Below are 24,371 nucleotides of genomic sequence, written 5' to 3' on the forward strand. Positions count from 1 at the left end.
AAAAGCAGCGTACCTAATTGACATCGAAAGTTACCAAAATGCAAATGCGTCGTTTATGACAAGGGGGCAAGGAGGCAGATTGAACGAAAGCTCCAAACTATAAGTGGTTTGATTAAAATGAACTAATTCGAACTTCTAGTACAATTAGATCAATAGTAATTTACCAAATATGTAAAGATACAATTTTGTATGGTATCGGTACTATTTGATTAACCTGCGTAAGTAAGCGTCGTTAAGTGTTACGTATTAGAGACTTAATGGGGCTGGCAACATTCAGTCGTACATCTCACTCGAACTTGTACTAAAAGCAGTGAAAATTCGCTAATTGTCCCGTTCGCACAATTCCTATTGAACTAAAAAACAGATAAGCTATTAGGATCGCCTTGCGTCTTTGTCTCCCGCAATGTAGACAGTTCCTTGTTCTTACTGAACTAGAAAGACCCGTGAACCCGTGACCAAAACGAACTAGATCTTAATAAGATCGTGCAACAGAAACTAGTTCGTTTTGGTCATTGTCCAGAATTCATGTCTAACATGATTATCATTAATTACAGGTTTCTTACGAAGACGCTATGATTTCTTTTTACTTTTCCAATATTTTTATATGTGGTAAGAAACATCTTACATGACAATAATTTAGTGAATAACCACGAATCTTAAAATCATTCCTAACAGTTCATGAAATAAATAATAGGTGCTGATACTCTTTTGCATTTGCAGCATTTGCTGCGTATCTTCTAAATCGGATTACCATCTTTAAATATCAATCCTTCGCCACTGATATGCAAGTACCTTTGTACCATTAAGTATGCAATTTTATTTAAGTTTTCTACATTCAAAAATCTGACAAATAATCTTACAAAAATAATCATTACTTATCTAGATATGAACATCCTTGTATTAGTAAAATTTCAGTATATTAATTACGAAGATTGTTGTCTTCTGTTATTTTTAACTAGCACGTTACCTCTTTGTCAAAAGCTTTTTTCAACACAAAATTTTTATTAAAATTTGAATACTTTAAGTAATGCTTTAAGTATAACGTTGTCATTTAAAAAAATTATCTAATTACATCATAATTTCGATGCACGAACACATATCGTATACTTAAGTACAAACATAAAATTGAGCTATCAATGTTATCACACGATATACTTAATTTAAATAATAAGTAATCGTGATAGTGGGATAGTATATAAATAGTTGCTATAAAAAGATAATTTAAACTTAATAATATAGAAAATGCACAAGCAACACGAATACCATGAAGAATACAGAAAGCAAAATACTATATTAATAATAATAAGTCAAAAATCCACGTCGCTAATTGCTACGTTACTAATTATAAAAAAGGACTTTTAACATAAAATGAAATCGCTATAAAAGCAAAATATCGTCGAGGGGCTTCGAAACCGGTCGTCACTAACTTAAAAATGCCATTGGGAATGATAACTCTTGTCTTAGGAATCTTCTATTGTAATATCTCAGTTCTGGGCAAAAATACACAGACACCAAGGAATTTTCATCTGACCTTCTGACAATTTTCCGTGTACTTTTCGCAAATTCCTAAGCTCAGTTCAACTATTTTTACAATTGTAAGTGCTTTTAATTGCAAATTATATTTTAAAACTTAGTCAGGCGTCAAAACTGATAAAAGATAGGACCAGTCTTCACTGTGATCACCAATAAGGTACGAATAGTCTGGAGCACTTCACGTACCACTAGAGGGCGAAATTTGTAAGAGTTCTTTGTCAATGCGATCCAATCGTATATAAGCTTCAATGACTGAAATGTTGGGGCGGTGTTTCAGGACGCGACAGGGAATTCGTAGGACGCGTGCTTGTCACCGCTGCGCGATAGTCACGCGTAGGTCTCCCTGAAGCGTTTCTGCAGGTGGTGCGCGGCGTTCATAATGCGGTTGGGCAGAGTAACGTGTACGTGGGGAGCAAGAACTGGTGGTGCAGGGCTGGGGGCGCAGGTTAAAGGCAGAGTCGGCAACTTCGCGTCGTTGTCGGGATGACAGAAGAAAGCGACGCAGTGTCGCCCGCGGGCACGGGCGTAGTTGTCCGACGGTACCACGACACGATGCATCTAAAATTGGTACGTGTAAATGGTTTAATTTACACTGTTAATTGGACTTCGGTTGAAAATATACAACATCAAAAGTGTCTAGGGTCAAGTACGTTGTTTTTTAACACCGATGGATTGTTTTTGGTCCATTTTATAATTAGAATTTGGTAATCTCAGTATAGAGGTCTATAAAAACCGACCTCAAAGGTTCGTGGAATTGCATCTATTTGCCAAGTTTTATTGAAATCGGTTACCGGAAAGTGCGCGAAACCGGATTCATCTCCTAGTTTGCCACCCTTAGAGGTGGAATCCTCTGTCCAACAAACAAAGAATCATCAATATCGGTTCACAAAAAAAAACATAGAGTCGAATTGTGAACCTCCTCCTTTTTTGAAGTCGGTTAAAAAACTTTTTAGTGATTAGCAAAAACATGCTGGATCACTAGACACTTTTGATATGTGATACATATATTAGTGCGCGTAAAGTTAAGGAATGGATATTTTTGAAGTATTGTTTCTATTTTCAACCGATTTCAAAAAAAGGAGGAGGTTCTCAATTCGCCTGTATGTTTTTTTTGTATGTATGTTACGCGATAACTCCGGTATTTGTGAACCGATTTTCATAATTCTTTATTGTTCGAAAGAGAGTACCTCCACAGTGGTCCCATTTAATGTTGAAGAAAATCATCCACCTCTAAGGGAGGCTGTTCAAGCATGAAAATTCATTTTTATAAATAGCGCCTAAATTATAAGGAACAATTATTTTAATGGTTGACTTTGCTATTCTCCAATTAAAGGCGTTTTTCTCTCAATATACTTTGAGTAGTGAGAAGCGATTATTATTATTCCCAGTGTCAAGTCACGTATAGTGGCGAAGTAGGGGATGAATCCGAATTTGCACACTTTCCGGTAACCGATTTCAATAAAATTTGGTAATTATATGTAATTCCACGTACTTTTTAGGTCGGTTTTTTAGTACTGTGCACAGAGATTATATTATTTCTTATCGTTCAGTCATATCTAACATAAAATGGGTAATTTATATCGTTTTCAATATCGCCTTATCAATTTGTGATCGACTATGTTAAATAATATATAATTTCCAAGTCAATAGATGTGCCGAGCAACTTTGAGTAAAATCTAACTTTAACTGTATAAGTAAGTATTCTTTTTGAATGCTTTGATGATCAATAATACTCTCTTAAATTTTGAGAACTCTCTCAGCAATTAGGTGTTAAGGTGTATTTACCAGAGCTGGCAGAAGATCGGTGGTCCATCCGGCCAGGAGCTCACCAGTTTGCACGAGAATGGCTCCGGGCAAATGACCCACAGATTGCCACTTGTCGTTTAGCTTCACCTGAAATCGAAAAAAATGGTGTCAAGCAGTGCAATCAATATGAGAAGCAATTTGAACACTGATTTGTCAAATTCTACATTTTATTAGTGTCATTTATTTTTGATGTAACTAGAAATGGCTTATGATCAAAATATGACATTTACCTAAGAAATGACGGTGAGAACATTGTGCGAGTGGATGGATATCAAGGCAATGGCGACTTACCAAACTCAACTTCAACATTAGTAAGGTGGTATCAAAAGTTTGACAAGATGATAAATAGTGTAGATACTATGTAGTGGCAAGAAGACATTTTTCAGACGACTGTGACAACAATGATGTATTATTATACCATACAGGTTTTACATATCTCGAGGTGGGAACTTTCTCACCTCGAGGCCTCCTTCAGAATCCTGTGTTAACAGCGTGAATGTGCCGTAGTCGGCATGAGCGCCGCAGCGTGTGTACTTCTCGCACTTGCCCTGGCAGCAAGGATCTTCGTCTTCAGGAGGAACTGGTGGGTAGTACAACAGACGCATCGTAGACGGGTTGTTGCCGTCGCTCTTGAGCATACCGGAGTGACAATCTAGAAGAGTTGCGGGTGGGATACCTAAAAATGATTTGATTAAAGTTACTATTGAAATAAAAAATTTGAACGCTTTAATAAGACAAGAAAATGGATTCACAAAACGATCAATTTCAACTGTACTTTACTTAGTTAAATTAGTATAATATAATAAGTCGTAGTAATTAAGTCTAACTTTGTAGTTCTAACTGTTGGTAGTCTTGAAGAGGTAAGGCTGATTCTTACCGAATGCATAAGCAAGGGCTTGAAGTAGGACGCGTGATAGGTTAGTAAGATCTTGGGCCAGAGGGAAAGCGTGCTGAGTGAACTCGGGGACTTCTTCTTGCGCGGGCATCGCGGACGGCAACAGCGTAGTAATGTTGAACGAGTGACGTAGCTCCTGGAAAAGGCAAGAACAAATATTTGATGAGTTCTAGTTTGTGCTTGGTTTAGATCGTTCGAACATTGATTTAGATAGATCATGTCTGATAACCTGATGTATTCACACGATATTTCATTAAGACATTCGTCAACATGTTATCGGTTTACCTAGATAACACCTGAGGCACCCAATTCACTCTGTAGAGATGAATCAATACGTGAGACAACCGATTGAGGCAGCCTACACACTCTGCACATAATATGAATCATCTTATGATGATATACGGACATCACTCATAGGTTTACATACGTACTTAGGTAAGTGATATTTCGCAAAGTGACACGTTGATAAGGGTAAGCTTTTGTTAGGTGTGTTATTGTTTTATTAGGCTTCGGTTACTAACAGTGATTATCCACTTTGGATCGTAAAACCAGTTGGATACCTATTTCGATATCTCTTTGGCGGTTCGATAGCATGCTTTAAACTATAAATGTTTGCAGTCGAGAATTAAACTGCTTGTGTTTCCTTGGTAGCGTCATTACATTAATAAGCAATTTTTGTTGTTCAACTAGGTACTAGAAGAATGGTGGTTGAATTACCTGCTTGGTAGTGTCAAACTGCTCCATCCCGGGTTTTACGTAGCCGTGATTGTTGTCCGGGTTTCTCAGGTACTGCGACTGGCAGCCTTCAGGAAGCGCGCAGAAGTTATCCAGATCCGCGTACACCGCTTTCAACTGAATTGTAATTTATAATATACCGTTAGAACTTCTGAAATTAAACTGAAACTTGTTTGATATTGATTAAGACATATTGAGAAGTAAGTACATCTCATCAGATAGTCTGGTTTTTAAGCATGCCAAGAGAATTCTTTGGACTACAATTGATTGTTGTCAATTAAACTGGTATTGAAAGTAAGATGCAAAGTTGAAATCAGAGGTATAGGTCCCAAATCGGGAACTTGAACCGAAAGTAAAAGCATACTTTTTCTTCTGCGATGCCGTGGTTGACCAACAAGGCGAGCCCTTTAGTGCTAAGAGCTGTAACCAACTGCTGACCGATGCGGCGTACAACAGTTTTCATAGGACATGTATCAGTGCCTGAAACAACGGAAAATCTTATTTTAAACATCTGTAACGGAGTAAAAGTCAATATTAAATACAAGTAAAATCGTAGGAATACTTAGTCACCGACAACGTTGAACATTACTAATAGTTCTATGCTGCAATAACAAATTATTGTCATTACAAAGATCGAACTCTAACTAAAATTCCTTCGATCCGGCTGGGTTCGAACCAGCAGCGCTGTCAGCTTACCGTGTCTGACGCTCTCACAAATGAGCTACCGTACTAACCAGAAGACCTTACGAATTTTTTTATATACTTCTTGTTGAAGATCTTTGTTTTTGATTTTTAAATGGCAAGTCTATAACTGCCTCTGTAGCCGAACGATTATCATGCCAGACTGCCACGCAAAGGTCTCAGGTTCGGGCCGGGAGAAATATTTGTATGGCCTACATTATTTTTCTCGTGAGTTTGGGTGTAATTTGTTATAGTCTATGTGTGTGTCCATGGCACTCGCGACACAAGGTTTCCTTAATGCGGGGCTATGTTGAGTGTGTGCGTTAGTGTGTGTGCGTTATATTAATAATTATACATAGGGCGCACTATAAATTTCCGAAACTGGCCACTTACATAAACAATATTTAAAAAGTAATTACAACAAACAGTAATTACAATAACAACAGGTGACGAAACATGGATTTATAGTTACGATCCCAAAACATAGCAGGAATCGAGCGTATGGGTTTTTCGAGATGAGCCGAAACCATCTAAAGTGGCGCGCGTGAAAGTGCCTATAAGCGGATGATTGCTTCTTTTTTAAATAAAACTGGACACGTGGCTACGTTGCTTTGGAGAATCATTGTACCGTGAATAGTGATTGGTACACTACCATTTGTTTGCGCCCCACGTATAACAAACTAGTGGAGTAAATTCACAAAGAATAATAATTGAATGTCATGGGTAGTAAAACATCGTGATATTCAATGAAGTTAACATTACAATTTTTTTCATTCTTGTTATTAAGAATACGTCATTGGGGGTTCTAAGTAGTCGTCATGTTGAAGATGTCTAGGTAATTCCAAATACATAATCATACAATAGATACATACTCATGCCTAGATCAGTAATCGTACAAGTTTATTGAATACGATAACAATTTTTATTACAACGTTAAAATAATTGTAATAAATGTTAGAAGGAAAAGTATCGATTTTCCTCTATGGAAATTCAAAACGATACATACATACTAGTGTCACGGAAGGAAGTTTGATTATATTATCAGCCATGGGCTAATGAATGGGACAAATAAAGCATCAGGCCAGAGACAACGTCTTGTTGTTGAGGACGTATGGATATTGATTTCAAATGCAATTACAAGAATGAGGAAGGATTGACTGACCTTATGATGTACTTGGTCTTTGATAAAGGTAGACAGTTTATATTTATGTATGTATTTGTTTCTTGAAATCTATACTTTTACTATAGAACATTAAAACTAAGTAATAATAGGTTTCATGATTTCGTTTGTGCAAGCCCTAATTGTACAACACTCGCTACGATAAAGTCCAATGTTTGATCAAACAGGATTACAAAAAGTTGTTTTGTTAAGGAGATTCCCTACATAATGCATGCACAGGTTTACCTCGGTGTACGTACCAGTATATGAATAAAAATATGCATTTTGTTCCGAGTTAGAGCGGTTACACACGGGGACTTTTAGTAGCGATGCAGTAGCTAATTAGGGCTGGTTATCGATTAATTAATGTCATTTGATTCGATTAATGGATAATCGATGATTTCACACCGATTTTTGCTAAAACAAAGAAAACTATATTGCATAAAAATATTATATAAACATGTTAAAATTTGGAAAAAATAACCGCTTTTAAATCCAAATGTTCATTTTATTTAGTCGATTGTCGAAAAATGAAACCTGTGCCCGATACCGTGGCACCAGAAAGATGGTTTACATAAGCTAATCATAAAATTTGTCTCTCGTCGAGTTGCGGACACCAGCACGTTGCACCAAGTACCAAGTACCAAGTTGTCTCTACCACCTTTGAAAAATTTATAATTAATACTGGTGTCTATTATACTACAATATTGTTGTAATTTGAAATAAGGCGGGAAATGAGGGTTATGTTACGAGGTTCCTACGCATGCCGCCTGAGCCGCCACCTGTGTTTTCGAGGTTATTCTAGAAACCCTGGTACTATTAGCTTAAACTTATGGAGCATTGTCTAGCTCTCTCTACACCTGCTCAGTTTTTTATAACTTTAGACATCAGGTAAACAAAGAAGCTGGGTTTGTAAACCGTAAGATATGAAAGTGACGTTATAAAATTTGACTTACACAGCTAAAAAAATTTACCAACAGGAATATGAAGTAATGCAACCAATTAAAATATTTATATTTTGTCGATTTATCGATTCTTTAAGCTACGATTAATCGGTACATCGAAAGTTTTGTCAAAAAAATAATCGATGTCAATAATCTACATTTTGTTGGTCGATACCCATCCCTATAGCTAACCGTCTACCTTTACACAGTCGATGCAATCGCGCGTTTGTATCGTGACTCGTTATCGCCTTATAAATCGCAAGTGTGGCGATGCAATCGCGCGTTTCACGAACACGCGTTTGCATCGCTGCTAAACCCAATGCGTAACCACTCTTAGCTGAAGGCGAGACCCTGACACGGTTCTGTTGACGGTTTCTGATATTTCGGTGTCATTGCAGTTTAAACACATAAATGTACGCATAAGTGTGTGGTAATAAACCGTTTATAAGAAATTTTAAATGCGATTTGAAGCAATATTCTTTTCAAACCTTGTTGCAAGGTATTGTAAAGGTCGTATATTTGGCATGCACATCTTCTATGGTCGACACCATTTTCGTGAAATATGATATTTTGAATTTTGTACCTTTTGTGCCTTAGGTTTATTAGTGTAGTGTGATAAATTTGAAAATAAGATGTGTATTAAAACGTTTATTTACTTGATTCTGCGAGTGTCCGTTCGTGAATATGTTTAGTAATACATGTACTGATCTGGGTAGGTATATCTAGTAGCAAGGCCTAGGAAACTAGGTCGTACCCATGGAAAATATGTAACAGAATTTCTAGAGACAATGGATGCTTCGTTCTAGTTACATTTCTATACTACTATTTAAATTATTTCAACTTTTTTCGAGAAAGATTCACCTTAGTGTATGTTTTAAACTGCGTTAGTACGATTTTATAAACTAAATAGGTACTAAGATACTTAGGCATTAGACATGATTTCCTTGTCAATCACTAATTTACTGTGCCTGCCGTCTTTCGCATAAATGCGTAAATATAACTAACGTAGGCAAGTACATAGGTATACGCATGGTATACACAATAGACAAACACGTTTTTCGTGCTGAAAATTTGGTCTATATAATATGTCCTTATTTCTATATTTAATTAATAATAATAATAATCATTTTTTTCCAATCACAATGGTATTGATGTTATAATAGGTACAAAGGTACAGAGGTTGTAATGACAACGTATTTGACCATTGTGAGAGAGCGGAACCTGTACTAGGATACGCTGTGTTACGTATTATTATTATTATTTTTATACGTATTAGTATTCCGACCCCCCACTCTCAGACTCGATCTAGAAATATGTTTTGAAATTGAAAATAAAATAGAATTAAACTTTGAGTTTATTCTAATTTCGAAATATAATTAATAATTAATAATAAATTAAGCAGCAGTGGGAAGTATAATTTTCATGGTGATATAGTGACATCTTTTTTTATTTATTACGAGTATATATAATGATAATTAACGCAAACAAATTAAATGAAACGTCCTCGATGACCGACGGTTAATGCTGTGGGTGCTAGATGAGGGGTCCAGGATTTGATTCCCAGTAAAACCAATTTGAGAGACTCGGGTGTTTCTGGTAATTTCCAAAACCACAAGGTTATTGGTGTGGTTGTTTGGCACTATTATTATAATATTATCACTATATATAATGGGCTCTATTTCTGTTACCATAACAACAACGTTACCTACATTAATTCGTCGAAGTAACGATTCCGTCTCACAAATCATTTCAAAATTGATTCGGAGGCTATAAATTCATATGAGTTAGTTTATGGTACATTTGTATGACGGTTGTGTGATTCGTTATTTTCGATTCGGCATTTAAATTTTAGACGAGCGCTGGTAGCCCAGTGGAAGATAGGTTGCTTCTCAATTGAAAGGTCGACTGTTCATGTCCCTGTCGCGTTATGTATTATACGACTTTAATATTTAAGTTACGTGCAGTTGCATTGGCACTTTGGACCATCCTTGTTTCTAAGCGCCATAGACTTGAATTTAAACTTGACATGCTATAGACCGTGTAAATGTGATTTTTTTTATTTTATATAATATCAAGTGACGGGACGAACAAGATGTGCGCCTGATGGTAAGCTACACGCCTGTCCATAACAGTTGCAGTGCCACTCAGAGCTTCAAATCGCAAAGATCTGAGGGGACAGTGGCACTGTGCCCGATACCCTAAGGGATAAGTTGACAAGTCCCATGTGCCTGTAAGTCCACCAGCACACTTACCCTTCAAAACCGGAACACAGTAATGTTGACAATTCTGCTTGGCGGCAGAAATAGGTAAGGTGGCAGTACTTCCCTGGACGAACTCTTTCACAAGGACCTGGACTGCTACTATAACATATGTTTACTAACAATACCTCCCGCTAAGAGCGATGCTACAGGATGCGTCGCGTCGATGTTGCGGTATGACGCTGCGTTGTACTACGATTATAAATTAGAACGATATGACACACGATGCGTTGAAACGGCGCGCCGCCGCAAACAATTTAATACGTTGAAATTTGCGACGACGCAACGCGCGTGTCGCATCGTTCTAAATCAGAAAGAATCACACGGGCGCTGTCGGTGCGTTGGTTGCATCGTTGCAACGCTATATTTTCAACGCGTCGAGTGCGTCAGTCGCTCTAAATCAGAACGACATGCCACACAGCGTTGCGACGCTACGACTCACCGCCCATGTAGCATCGCTCTAACGGTGAAAGTAAACATAATAGTGGAATCGACATGTTGAAGGAGGTTTGGAACACATGTGAAGTCCCCTACTAGCATTGGGCCAACGCAGCAGACCAGGACAAAATCCATGCCCCAGCAGTGATTGAAGTTGTTGTTCATTGTTGTTGTTTAAATTTACGATTACTTGTAATGCGTCCACTGTCAATGATAGTAGTTCTTGCCAATGTAATCTAATAATCTCAGAATCGAGATTTTTACGAAAACCGTCGTTAACTCCAATTGTTCACTTTTTTGAATGGATTGGATTTGTCGTATTGTGAAAGACGTTCAAAGGGCAACAGAAAAAATGCAAGAAAAACAAACACGTTGCTGTTTTTCTTTTATATGGCACTTTAATCTTTGCACTTACAATATTTGCAATTGTTTAACCTGTAAGGTTTGGAAGTATAAGTCCATTTACGTTGAGCTCGTAATGTGTACGTAACTTCTAGCTTCGGGTATTTTTCTCTCTCGTTCCTAAGAAGTTTCTAAATACATTATTTTCATTCATCTACCATTTGAAGCTAAAAGCTATGAAATTCTAACGAGTCAAATTTACGCAAACACAATTCAATCGAATTATAAATAACATTCGCGGAACCACAACTCTGAGACAGAATGAGAATCTAAAATACCATTGTCGTGTTTAATTTAAACGTGATAAATTGCGACGCAAAATAGAAAACTGTTTAAGTATACTTTAATAACGAATATAATAACGAAAAACATTTTTATCTTTACATGTACAGATAAAAGATATTAAAGATTACAGCGATTAAATAAAGAATGTGCATAAGCACAATTTTCTAAATCTATACTGACCAGTTAAAAGCTTGTAAGGTTTTTAATTCAAAAGTGCTTTGTACCATGTACAGTCAACAGCACATCAAGCTACACATTGACGTATCTTGTTCGGTTGCACTGGAGGCGATTTTCGAACAAAAATGTGTAGTCTGATGTGCTGTTGTCCGTACATACATAATTTATGCGTTCTTATTCTTCAAACGAACGGTACAACAACGACGACTAGTTGTATGTTGGTTTCGTATGAATATTGGGATCATCTGTGGACATGACATAATGAAAGTTTCATATGCTACACGACTTGTAATGAGTCGAAATTTCGATATTATTTTAAACAATTGAAATTTTAACTAACACATTGTAGATCGGAGACGTGCGTATTTGTGTTATGTTGTCCTTCTTATATTTTAGCCAAATTTAAAATAAGTGTCAACATACCAAAACATATGATTTTTAGGGTCTTCACCTCAGACACATACACAGTTATACAATATCAATATTTTTCCCCGAAATTCGATTAGGCTATTTATTAATAATACTAATCTTGTATGAGATAAATTTTGTTCAAATCACATAAAAATTACCAGTAATTAATTATGTAGTAGCAGTAGAGTTCCTTGTGAAAGTGTTCGTCCAGGGAAGCACTGTCAACTTACCTATTTCTGTCGGTAAGCAGGAATGTGAGCATTAACTAAAATAAAGGAGAACTCACGTATTTAAGTCGAATTGTTGCTCGACATGTTTCGAACCAATTCGTGGTTCTTAATCATGAGATTACCGTCAGTGGTGACTCGACGGAAACTGGACGAAAATTCGAGTTAAATACGTGAGTTATCCGTTATTTTAATTAATGTGAGCATTACTGTGTATTACATTCACATGGGACTTGTCAACTTATGTCTCAGGGTGACAGGCGCAGTGATTTAGGGCTTTGAGTAGCACTGCAACACTTCTATGGACAGGCATGTGGCTTAGCACTGGGTGCACGACGTGTTCGTTCTGTCACTTGGTACCATAAAGAAAAACAATTATTCTTATTTATACAACAGTGTCATCCCTAATGATTTTCGATTTGAAGGAAGATATTGCAAACATTCGAGTACGAGTCTTAATTTTAGTTCAGAATCGGAAATTAATGCTGGATGAGATATTTAGTAAATTAATATCAAATAAAATCCCACGAAAAAGGTTGGCGACATTCCGCGTATTTTGTGACACAGTGTTTTTGACGACGTGCATTAAGGCGACCTGTTAATACTTGTGATTCATTATCAAAGCATCAAAAAAGCTAATTGAGTACAATCTGTAGAAGCTGGGGTTATAAAGTTGATATAGGTTATGATTCTAACATTGTCCTGTATTTTGCTTCAGATGGATGTTCGTAGCAGCAGAAAACAACAAATTTTCAGTTTGTTCCCAAAAATAATAAAGAAGTTCCCGAATATTCTCAAATCTGCCAAACTCTGCCACATTTAATATAACTTATAATGTTCTGCAGCAATGAAAGTGAATAAAAATTAAATCTGCCTAAATGACAGAAATCTGCCACAAATGGTCGCACTGTTCTCAATATCAATGTGACATTGACATTCGCAAGAGGTCTTTTGTCAAAACGTTCCTTTGCGACTTTTATTATCACTCATTTAAATATTGTCTATATATTTTTGTCACATTGTATTTTATTTTTTGCTTTATATCATTTCATTACTGTTTGATTGATTATTTTATTAGGTATTTCATAGCTTTAATGTTTTATGTGTGTACTATAAAATAATCAATACTTCAGGTGGATAAACATTCAATCATGCTTAAAATGAAACATACATACAAGAACGTTCCCTAATTTATGGTCGAATTTAATAAATTGCGTTGTGTTCGTAAATCTATATATAAGTACAATGTTTTACAATTTTTTTATTCCCGAGTTCTAAAAATATACAAAAATATATTGATAACTAGGCATAAACTAAAACGCAAAATTATACTAGCAAAGTCCATGAACGGCTCTTTGTCGTTATTGGGGCACCTTTCGGCATCCTTCTTTGTTTGTTTCTTTCCATCTACCATTCATCAAAAACTTAATACTATTTATTTATAAATAGGCACTTTGTAAACGTTATAATAATTGGTAAGGTATTTATGTATAACTTCCACATAACCCAATTACTTATTTAAATTCCAATTACGCAGGCCGTGGGTAGAGTTAACCTGATAATGAGCATTGACAAAAATGTTCGTTTAACCTGCCATCATTGGTTGCCTAGGCAACGTTTTGTTAATAAACATTCTATATCTAACTTGACTAGAGTATAATTACATACATTAGCCATTATTACTCTGCTAATTTAATTTGTATACAGTTTTAATTTGTGTACAGGATCACAATGCACATTTAGGTATCTTGACCTTGTTCTTAGTACAGAAATTAATTGGCGTATAGTTAACGTAGAGAACGTGGTTACGAAATTGCGGTCTATGCAGTGTTGCCATTTGCCTGATCCCATGTTTTAGAAATAGGCTTGGCAGTTGTGTTTTAAATGATTATTTTTATTATCTAAATAAGGAACTTTATTGTGTACATGAAATCAAACACGGTTTAAGCTAGATTTATGGATCTGCACATCATTGCATACTCAAGTTTATGATACGTGCTATTGAGAAATTTGTATAAAATAAAAATCGAGACATTCGGCGTCTCACGCAATAAGTGGGTCTTAGGGACGACCCTAAGACCCACTTATTGCGATAATACTTTGGTATTGGAATACGAATTCCAGAACTCTACTCAATGCTCAAATAAGGACTTGAATATGATTTCAAGCACTGCAAATACGACCCTAATGGTAAGGACTTGAGTATGATTTTTAGTGCTTTACATCATACTTAAGTCCTGACTTGAGTATTGAGTAGAGTGCTGGAATACGACCCTGAGAGTCGAAATTGGGGACTACCTACGCAAATCAGGACTCCTAGCAGCACTATTGGTAACCATTACACCTGACTGTGGAATCAAATTAGTACCCTACATTCGACACACATTATGTTTACTGTTATATCCAAATCATCCGACAGATAGATGGTGCTTATAAAATAAAAGATTTTTTCTTAATGGCTGAATTAAGGCGAAATGGTATAGTGATTGCGTAGTTTTCAACTGTGTAAGGTGGTCGCGGTGAGATTCATTGCTCGATATTTAAACATTTGCTTTTTAGAAATAAAATATACTTCTTATGATAAAAATGCTCATAGTCTCTTGCCGTGTTTAATACGGAACATGGGAGAGAACATTTCATTGAAATATAGTAATAATGACAATCGAATGGAAACTGATATTTCAGTAGATGAACGTTGTAAAAACTGAAAATGTTGGTAGAAATTTGTGGTTTTTTTTTATGGAGCAAGGTTTAGTCAATTGTGTTTCGGGCCCCACAGCTCCGTACCTTCGGTATCTTTTGTTTTCATTATCAATTTAAAAAAAACTTGAATTAGTATTTTTTAAGAAATGGCGGAGTTTCAAAATGGACACCATAAAGTTGTGAAAATGTCAGAAAACTTAACTATTGAAGTATTACAATCTAAGATCCGGCAGTATGGATACTACCTTAGAATAATAACGCATAGAAACCTAGCCCGCACATGTTAAGTGAGGCAAGTTAGAGGCTTCCCAAAGGGCCTACACGAGCGGGCGGGCTGTCAGTGCTCAAGGTCAAATTGCACCGCGAACAGCTCACACATTTTTGCTAATAATGACGAAATGTGCGTTAAATGGGTGTAAAAATAGAACAGGCAAACATAAAATAGACACTAACATCACATTCCACAAGGAAGTAACGCGTTTCAACTTGTATTTTTATATAAATATTCACTAAAACCGAAAATTAATTTCGTTGCAACAAGACACGAAAATGTTGCAAAGTAACGGATTTCTTTCTCCCAATTTTGCTATTCTGTATCAAAATAATTTATATTACGTAATTTTTTGAGAATAGGCAATATCGCGACGGCTGCAGATTTTTATTCTAATGCAAGTGTGCATTTGACCTCCATTTCTGCAAGTTAAATTCGTACAAATGTTGTTTACAAAGAGCAACCCCTAGAGTTTCTTGCTCATACTTCTCGGGGGAATCTGCCTTACGAATGAGCGGTAGGGTGTAACTAATGTGACGATTTCTAGTGTAATAATGCTTACCTATGAAATAAAGTTTATTTTGATTTTGATTCTGAGTATCGTTTACGGGGTATATGGGGGTGCTCATTACGAATATAGTACTTATTTCTAAATCCAAGATGGTGGATACAATTTTTTTTTAAATGCAATATGGGTATCCTTTTCGAGGTATTTGGGGATGCCCATTATGAATATGGCACTCATTTCTAAATCCAAGATAGCGGGCGCGATTTTTCGAATAATGGCAAGTTGAGAATCATTTTCGAGATATTTGGGGGTGCTCATTACGAATATAGCACTTATTTGTAAATCCAAGATGGCGGACACGATTTTTCAAAAAATGCTATATGGGTATCCTTTTCGAGATATTTAGGGATGTTCAATACGAATATGGCACTCATTTCTAAATCCAAGATGGCAGACACGACAGTTCAAACAAAAGCAATATTCGTAATGAGCACCCCCAAATACCTCGAAAATGATACCCATATAACATTTTTTTGAAAAATCGTGCCCGCCATCTTGGATTTAGAAATGAGTGCCATATTTGTAATGAGCACCCCCAAATACCCCGAAAATGATACCCATGTTGCATTTATTTGAAAACTCGTGTCCGCCATCTTGGATTTAGAAATAAATGCTATATTTGTAATGAGCATCCCCAAATACCTTGAAAACGATACCCAACTTGCAATTAAAATGCGAGGAATCGTGCCCGCCATCTTGAATTTAGAAATGAGTGCCATATTCGTAATGAGCACCTCGAATACCTCGAAAATGACTCCCATATTGCATTTATTTGAAAAGTCGTGTCCGTCATCGTGTATTCAGATATAAATGCCATTTCCATAAGGATTACCAAAAATAAATTTTTGAAAATTCTTGTCACTTGACATTGTCGATCGACAAAACCGAGCATATCTGTAGGCACCTGATCGACATTGTCGATCGACAGAATCGAGCACATCTGTAGGTACCTGATCAACAATGTCGGGCAAATCTGTAGGCACCTTTAACTTAATGATGAGTTAAGCTAGATGCAATTTTCCTACTTTTGAGGGAAATGTTATTCCATGGCATCATTATTTGTATACTTGTGTGCGTGCCGACGAGCGTAGATACTTGCTTACGCCTACATCAATTTGGTTTTTGCCTCACTTGTGACAGTTCGTTTGATATGAAACTATCATTCTATGCGTTATTATTCTAAGGATACTACTATTAAGAAATGACGGGTTTTGTAGTTACAGTTTTTACGCTAATATACTTTTAGTTTTAGCATTATTATACATATATTAATATACATACATTTTGATTGTCTTGATTATTTGTTAGTTGTTTAAGCTCATGGCTCCATAGCCTATGCCCAAAAAAGAAATAATAATAAGTGTTTTTTAACGGCGAAGGAACACATTTTCCTCGTCATCGAAATACGTCATAACATCTATTTACTTCACTTTAAAATGACGCGTTTGTAAAATAAAACATGTGTTCTGGTACCTAATTAGAATTAGGACGATCCATATTCGTCACACTGAAATTGATATCTCCCACGATACTGACGACGTGTCATCGCTCATCACCGCGTGGGTTGAGTTCCGCAACCGCTCAAAAACGTTTTAGTTATTTGATATTTAGAACATGTTTAGGTTATAATAGTTCAATTTTCATAACATTTGCACCTCAGATTTGTGTTGAAGTTGATTTTTATCTAAATAATTACACGGTAGATATAACTATGTTCTTAATTGCCTTCGTAGAATATGCTAGCGTGACTAAGTTAACAACGCATTATAATTACACAATCGTTCTATTCTATTGTACTTCTTTGATGATCTTCGAAGGCGACTTATACATTTTAGACGTTAGAATATTACAAGCTGTCTTACCCTGTAAGTATGATTTAGTATGCATCAATCAAAGCCGGAAATTTTGACAAAATTGTATATTAGTATTTATGTGGTCTGTGTTTTATATTATCCCAGTGTATTAAATTTAAGGTGTAATACTGATTGTTCTAAACCAACAACTACACCAATCACCTGTGCCTCTACCACAGTTATTGCTAGCGATCGCGTAAAATGTTTGTACACAAAGTGTTGTTTCTTCTTATGACCGCTAGGGGTGCTGTATAATTTGTCATACAAAATTGTGAAGTAATTTACACGATCGCTAGCGACAACTGTCACAGTAAACTCGTGGTAGAGGCACTGGTTTTGGAATTGAAAAATTCCCCATACTATGAGTACCAGAGCAACGGAATTCGCTTCTGAACACCCAGAAACAGAACGAATTTATAAAAGTTCATTACACAACTTTTTTTTATATATCAAATGACGAACGAGACGTACGTCTGATGGTAAGCTACACGCCTGTCCATAACAGTTGCAGGGCCACTCAGAGCTTTAAATCGCAGAGATCTGAGGGGCACTGCCACTGCGCCCGTCACCCTGGGACATAAATTGACAAATCTCACGTGCCTGTAATGTCACCAGCACACTTACCCTTCAAAAATTTTCTGCCAAATGAGTCCTACCGGGTATTGAACTCGGTTTCTCCTCATCACTCGCTCATATTGAAACACTGAGGTTGTCAATCGAAAGTGCATCTTAAATTCAGAGAGAAATCTCACTCGAACACTGACGTAAGAATGGAGTTTTTTTTAATACATAATTTTGAGACCAAACAAGCAGTATTGTACATACCAGGATATTATGTTACTAAACCCTGGTGTAATAGGTAGAATGGATAAACTATGTAACAGTTCCGAATCTCGTCCAATCTTGAAATCTACTATTATTGTGTAGTATTTCTCGTTGTAGTGAACGTGGCATTTTGCTTTCAGAAATACATGTCTTAAACCATAAAATGAAATCTTACTCCAACATACCAAGAAGCGCGTGATCAAAACCAGTTAGACGCAAAAGTCGATCTCAGGCTTGTCAAGAATATTAAATTCTAGGTAACTCTATGCCGCGTAAACGCTACTCAAGCGTGTTTGGTAGGATTTCCTTATTAGTCCATAGATACACATGGCGTGGTAATAAAAGTAATACAGTTATTACGTATACGAGGATTTCGACTCTAATTAGTAAAGTAACGACTGATATAAAGTTATTCAATAGTTACATCTACAGCGATGATCTTTGCTAGTTTGAGATATTATATCTTTTTGTTTTATTATAAGTATACTTAATATATAAATCTCTCATATTATCATCATCTCATATAGGATTATAATTATCAATAGTGATAGGGATAGTTCCTGGGGACTTCTTAGGTTTTCGCGACTGCTATAAATGGGAAACAAAAATCTGGATTAAAAATCAGCCTGCCCAGCCGTGACTATGAAACGTAAAGAGCCCGGACGTAGAGAGCCTCACACCTCTGAGTTTCTTGGAATTTATGTGCGAAATTTAATTTCGATTAAGGAAAACATCGTGATGGAACCTGCACGTCGAAGAAGGTTCAACATTCACAACAACAACATAGAAGGTTTAACATTGATTTAACTTTTTGTTCAAAATTCAAATGAATAATTCGATTTCTATTTAGTATGTACAAGTTTTTTTTCTACATTTCTAGTGACGGCTCGAGCAAGTCGTGCACTTGTTGGTAAGTGATCCGCCTACCTGTAACAGTTGTAGTGCCAATCGCAACGTTTAGTGCCTATTTTGTGAAAAATTGTACCTACTTTTGGAAACTATTTTTCCGGATTTAAAATATTTGTTTTTTCAAACAAACCTATAATATTTTCTTACTCTCGACATTTCTTAACATAATGTTTATGATAATAATAATATAATAAAGTGTCACACTAATTACATGGTCTCAAACTAGAGAAATTTCTATTCTATGATTAGCAGCATAGCTCCTTGTGAAAGAATGTGAGCATTACTGCGTTTCGGTTTTGAAGGGAAAGGGTGATAGTGAAATTACAGGCACATGGGACTTGTCAACTTATGTTTCAGGGTGACAGACGAATTGGTAAAGTCCATTCCCGGTAAGATGAATTTAGGAAATTAACTTTTCTAAATTGGTTTTGAGAGTTACCGGAATGCAGTAATGCTCACGTTACCGTGCGGCTGAAATAGGCAATTGTTCCCTGGACTTCTGGGTCTACATGTAAACATGCAACCGTTTACATGTGAAATATAGAAACGTGTACTTCAGTTTCATAAGGGAAGGTTATTCACCAACGTCATTGGATAATCGATCTGTACGGTTCAATTTTAAATCCTTGACACGGTTTCCTATTTAGATCGCTTCAATGACCTGATGCATGTCCATTTTTATATAAAATAAAATATTATATGTTCATTGTCGTATAAAAATGTAAAGCATACTTCCCAATGGTGTGGAATAAATAGTTATAATGTTAATACGGGGTGACCTAATTGTGGAAAATTGAAAGACTTGGGCAGCGGCCTGCAAAAACAAAATACATCTGGGTAAGTTCTACCGGAAATTTGTAAATAATTAAAATGTTACTAATTTGATTTACTTTTTATTTATGTACGGTCAAAAGTTTTGGATCGCTCTTGTCGAAAACGACGTAGAGTTGAATTTAAAACTAAAGTGTCTAGTTTAAAGTACTCTTGACTCAGTACCAGACAATCTCTCTGATTATGTGATCGTTTACAAGGAAATTACCCGTGTTATGAAAACGAGAGTAAATTAAAAATAACTCTGGGGCACTAGCCACAGAAGAGATCAGAATCAATTTATAGAAGTCTATGCTGCGCGGGTTGTCCTTCATTGTCATAGGGTGGGTTGAGTAGAGGTCTTATGTAGTAGTACCGTTGAGTCGTACATTTGTTACTAGTTGATTATCTCTTGACCTGTAATTAACGTTATCGTATATGCAGTGGTTTAGTGTTTAGATCACGTTTTGACATCTGGCTGTCTGTAAGTAGTGTTTGCAAGGTATGCTCATAAACTTTAAATTATAAAATTTATAAATCGAGTAGACCTGAAATGACAGGAAGATTTAGACGCGTTGTTGAATGACTGACCGAAGATTACTGCGCATATAAAAAATTTTGCTACTGTCTCCGTGGCCGAACCATTTACCATACTGGACCGCCACGCAGAGGTCTTGGATTTGATTCCTAGGCCGGGAAAAATATGTTTGGCCTGCATTTATTTCTAGTTAGTTAGTGGCCTACATTTATTTTCTGTAATTTGTGGTTGTCTATGTGTGATCCATGGCACCCGCGACACACGTTTTTCCCTAGTGCGGGGCTACGTGTTGCGTTATTATTATAGAAATAATTCATCATCATCATTTAGGTCCGAGGGAAAAGCCTCTGCCCAGCAGTGAGACACTATCACAGGCTAATGAAGGAAAAAGTATATCGACGTGGAATCGAATGAACGTGCAAGTTTTTAAACAGTTTTGTACCGGCTCAGTTTTGATCAATGGAGAACTCGGCTCAAAATAAAGTGTATCATATTATGAATGCAAACAACAAAAAGAACTTTATGTTGTAAGTCACTATTCTCGAAAAGCATGAAGCAAAGAAGTCTTTAAGTCTCCTACACACCCTAATAGGGCCAGCACGACAGGGCGCTACTTGCGCGAGTGCTATTGTCGCATATAATATTTCACGCTTTATGTCGTTCTCGCACAAGTCGCGCTCTGTCGTGCATGCTAGCCCTGCAGGGGACTATGCGTTACTAGATGTAGTCGTCGGTTAACTACCTAAAAGCATAGTTGCGGAAGTCGAACGTTAGCTCGAAATGTGCACGAGCGCAAGCGTGTGACGAAACCACGAAGGTCGTATACCATCATTGCGCGTGTTAGCAATTAATTGGTTGGTTTTTCTTACACTGATATTAGGTTTAAAGATTTATTTCTCACTAAGAATTTTCATTCACTTAACATGAGAAAAACTAAATATAGTACAGTTGAAATATTGAACGACAAAGATTGGGTATAAAAATTATTCTACATTAAGTGGGTAGTTGCTTATTTAAACGTGAGTTGTTGGTTGAATCGCTAACGTGAATATTGCTATACACAATTAACAAAGATATATGAAACGGCTAAGACTAGAAGCGACATGCAAGTAGTTTAATAAGGACGAAATGTTTGGTACTTTGTATTATTATTGTATTTTGTTTATTATTTATAATGTAATATATATATGTATATACGCACATATATATATATATATATTTATATTCTTTTTGTTTTGTTCGTTGTATTAATTTTATTTTATGTTATTCAAGTAGTATTAAATTTTTATTATTGATATTATATTATATTTCATTGTGTGTAGTATATATATTATATCCAAGACAACAATGTAATTGATAAGTGTGAGTGAGTCAACACAAATACAAAAGTTTAGATTTTTCCTTTAAACTCTGAGGGGCGCTGAAGAATTTTTTTAATATTGTTTAGTTTCACTTAACCTTTGCGAGTATTTCATAATTAACATTTTATCGTTTGAGTAAGCTACCACATCGATATACAATCGAATTTACATGTCTATTATTTTCAAGATGCTGTTATTTCTATTTTGCACTCTGCCTATAAGCAAGACCATATCGAGTTCTTACGTTTTCGCGATTGTTACACATAGGAAATGAAATTATTTTTCCGGATTTAAATCGCGTATATTTGTTTTTTCAGACAAACCGACGTTTCGGGCCCTTTACAGGTCTCATGGTCACGGTTGACATGGAACCTGTAAAGGGCCCGAAACGTCGGTTTGTTTGAAAAAACAAGTATACGCGATTTAAAGCCGGAAAAATAGTTTCATTTCCTACAAGACCGTATTCTTTTTTTAAATTTAATTTGATTTGCTATATAAAATTGTGTAGTACTTACCCAGTCACTGTACATCTCATGGTTGAGGCACAGTATAGTTTATACAGAATTTGCTATAACGAATTTAAAATCATTATGTAAACATTTTTTTAAACAACAAATAAAATTTACATGCGTGACTCGTGTTATTTTTTTATTAAACAATTTTTATAAGCGGAAAAAACAAAATAAAAATATTTGCTCATTCAATACGTCACGATTACGACATTATGATGTTTAACGATTGAAGTTGTATAATAAGAACTATTATAAATTTTCAACTCTATCTCATGCAATAGACAATATTGTATTCGCGTATGTATTTGTAACTTCCGTGAATGAATAGGTATGTAATATACCTACCGGCATACATTCTTAATGTTATATCCTCATGAATTACTAACCATTCTACAAGTCGTATCATTATTACTGATTCTTATCACGCGATCTGTTGCGAATAACAATATAGTGTAATTATGTAATGTTAATTTATAATTTTTTTTTATATAATATCAAGTGAAGGGACGAACAACTCGTGCACCTCTGAGGTTTACGCAAAGATCTGAGGGGCACTGCCACTGCGCCCGTCACCCTGAGACATAAGTTAACAAGTCTCATGTGCTTGTAATTACACCAGCACCCTAACCGTTCAAAACCGGAACACAGTAATGGTGACTTATTAGATTACTGCTTGGCGGCAGAAATAGGTAAGGTGGCATTACTTCCCTGGACGAACAAGAAGCCCTCCTGCTACTAAGGTTCTCAATTTGACTATATTTTGTTTGTTCTTTTTTGTGTGTATGTTACGCGATAACTCCCGACATTTGTGAACCGATTTTGAGGATTATTTTTTTAAATTTGAAGAATATATTCCACCCCTAAGGGTGGCAAACTAATGGATGCATTATTTTTGAGGTCGATTTTTTTTCGATTCTACATGTTCTTAACCATAATTAAATATTTTGTTATTTTATATAAATGTATATGAAAATATATATGTTCAAATTCAAATACAACTTTATTTCATAGATAAACAAATCGCAAATGGTCACATTGTTTAAACACACATACTCATTTTCAAGACAGATTCCCCTGAGAAGAATGAGTATGAAACTCTCTAAGAGGTTGTTCTTTGTACGTATTTATCATTTAGAATATTTATTTCATTTGAAATAAACATTAGTATATAATCTATTTAGTAGTATATAATTTATTTAGATTTTGTAAAAACCTATTAACAGAGGAAGGTTCTCGAAAAAACAACAGTGCATGATTCGTCGTTTATTTATAATTACGTGATCTTTTTAGTTACAAATAAAACCTAGGCACATAGAAGTAGTGTTAAAGTAGCTTTCACTTCATTCGAATGGATCTATTGACACGGCTTACGTGGTCGAGTTAGGTAAACGGTACCTGGTAAGATATTTGACTATTTAGCATTTAGATTTATTCCTATGAACTCTATCAAGAACTGTCTAGAATTGATTTAAAAACCTCGTCAAAAATATATTTCGCTTATAAAACGGATACACGTCTATACGTGTTTCTCATGTACTCGTACAGACTCGAAAACGATTCTTTTGAAAATTGAACATAGCTCTTTTATTTGTTTTTTTTTCATACAAATGTAAGTGCTGATTTGACCTCCATACCACTTGATGGAAAGTGACGATGACGTCGGCGACGGTACATGCACGCCCAAATAATGCCTATTCCCTCTCGCCTTGACAATGTCCAAGTTATAACGTTCAGTGCACATGTCTGCAGGCAGAGAATTCGACTCTATAGCCGTTCGCCATATAAATGTGGAATCTTATGTTAATGAGTAGGCTTTTGCCATTGTATTATCTAAGAATATGAAACTTTCGGTTCGAGAAGTTCAATTTTTTTTATTTTTTCGATTTTCGTTTAACTGATAGCATGTAGCAGGTATTCGATATTGTCCTGTTTAATTGCGAAGACATCCGTGGCACTTGTGCTTGGCGCTTCTATTAATTTGTTTTGTTCAATGTTCGGCCTACTTCACTAGATTACGTACCTTTCTGTTTTAGCTGAAGTTTCAAACTTCGTTTTTTCAGCTTTCTAAAA

General features: G+C 35.8%; 1 protein-coding gene across 1 annotated transcript in view; it reads right to left on the reverse strand.

Moving 5' to 3' along the window:
* Nucleotides 1-1,414: 1,414 nt before the first annotated feature.
* The window catches only part of LOC113232952 (2-oxoglutarate-dependent dioxygenase htyE), a 53,604-nt gene continuing 30,647 nt past the window's right edge, over nucleotides 1,415-24,371 (reverse strand). The window contains exons 2-7 of the mRNA XM_026467872.1: nucleotides 5,334-5,449; nucleotides 4,952-5,086; nucleotides 4,217-4,370; nucleotides 3,798-4,015; nucleotides 3,319-3,426; nucleotides 1,415-2,091 (exon numbers count right to left, since the gene is read on the reverse strand). Of these exons, the coding sequence (XP_026323657.1) occupies nucleotides 1,861-2,091; nucleotides 3,319-3,426; nucleotides 3,798-4,015; nucleotides 4,217-4,370; nucleotides 4,952-5,086; nucleotides 5,334-5,449 (962 nt within the window). The 3' untranslated portion in view covers nucleotides 1,415-1,860. The remainder of the gene's footprint in view (nucleotides 2,092-3,318; nucleotides 3,427-3,797; nucleotides 4,016-4,216; nucleotides 4,371-4,951; nucleotides 5,087-5,333; nucleotides 5,450-24,371) is intronic.

This window comes from Hyposmocoma kahamanoa, unplaced genomic scaffold (genome assembly GCF_003589595.1).
Source record: "Hyposmocoma kahamanoa isolate Upper Pololo Valley unplaced genomic scaffold, ASM358959v1 78, whole genome shotgun sequence".
Classification (NCBI taxonomy): domain Eukaryota; kingdom Metazoa; phylum Arthropoda; class Insecta; order Lepidoptera; family Cosmopterigidae; genus Hyposmocoma; species Hyposmocoma kahamanoa.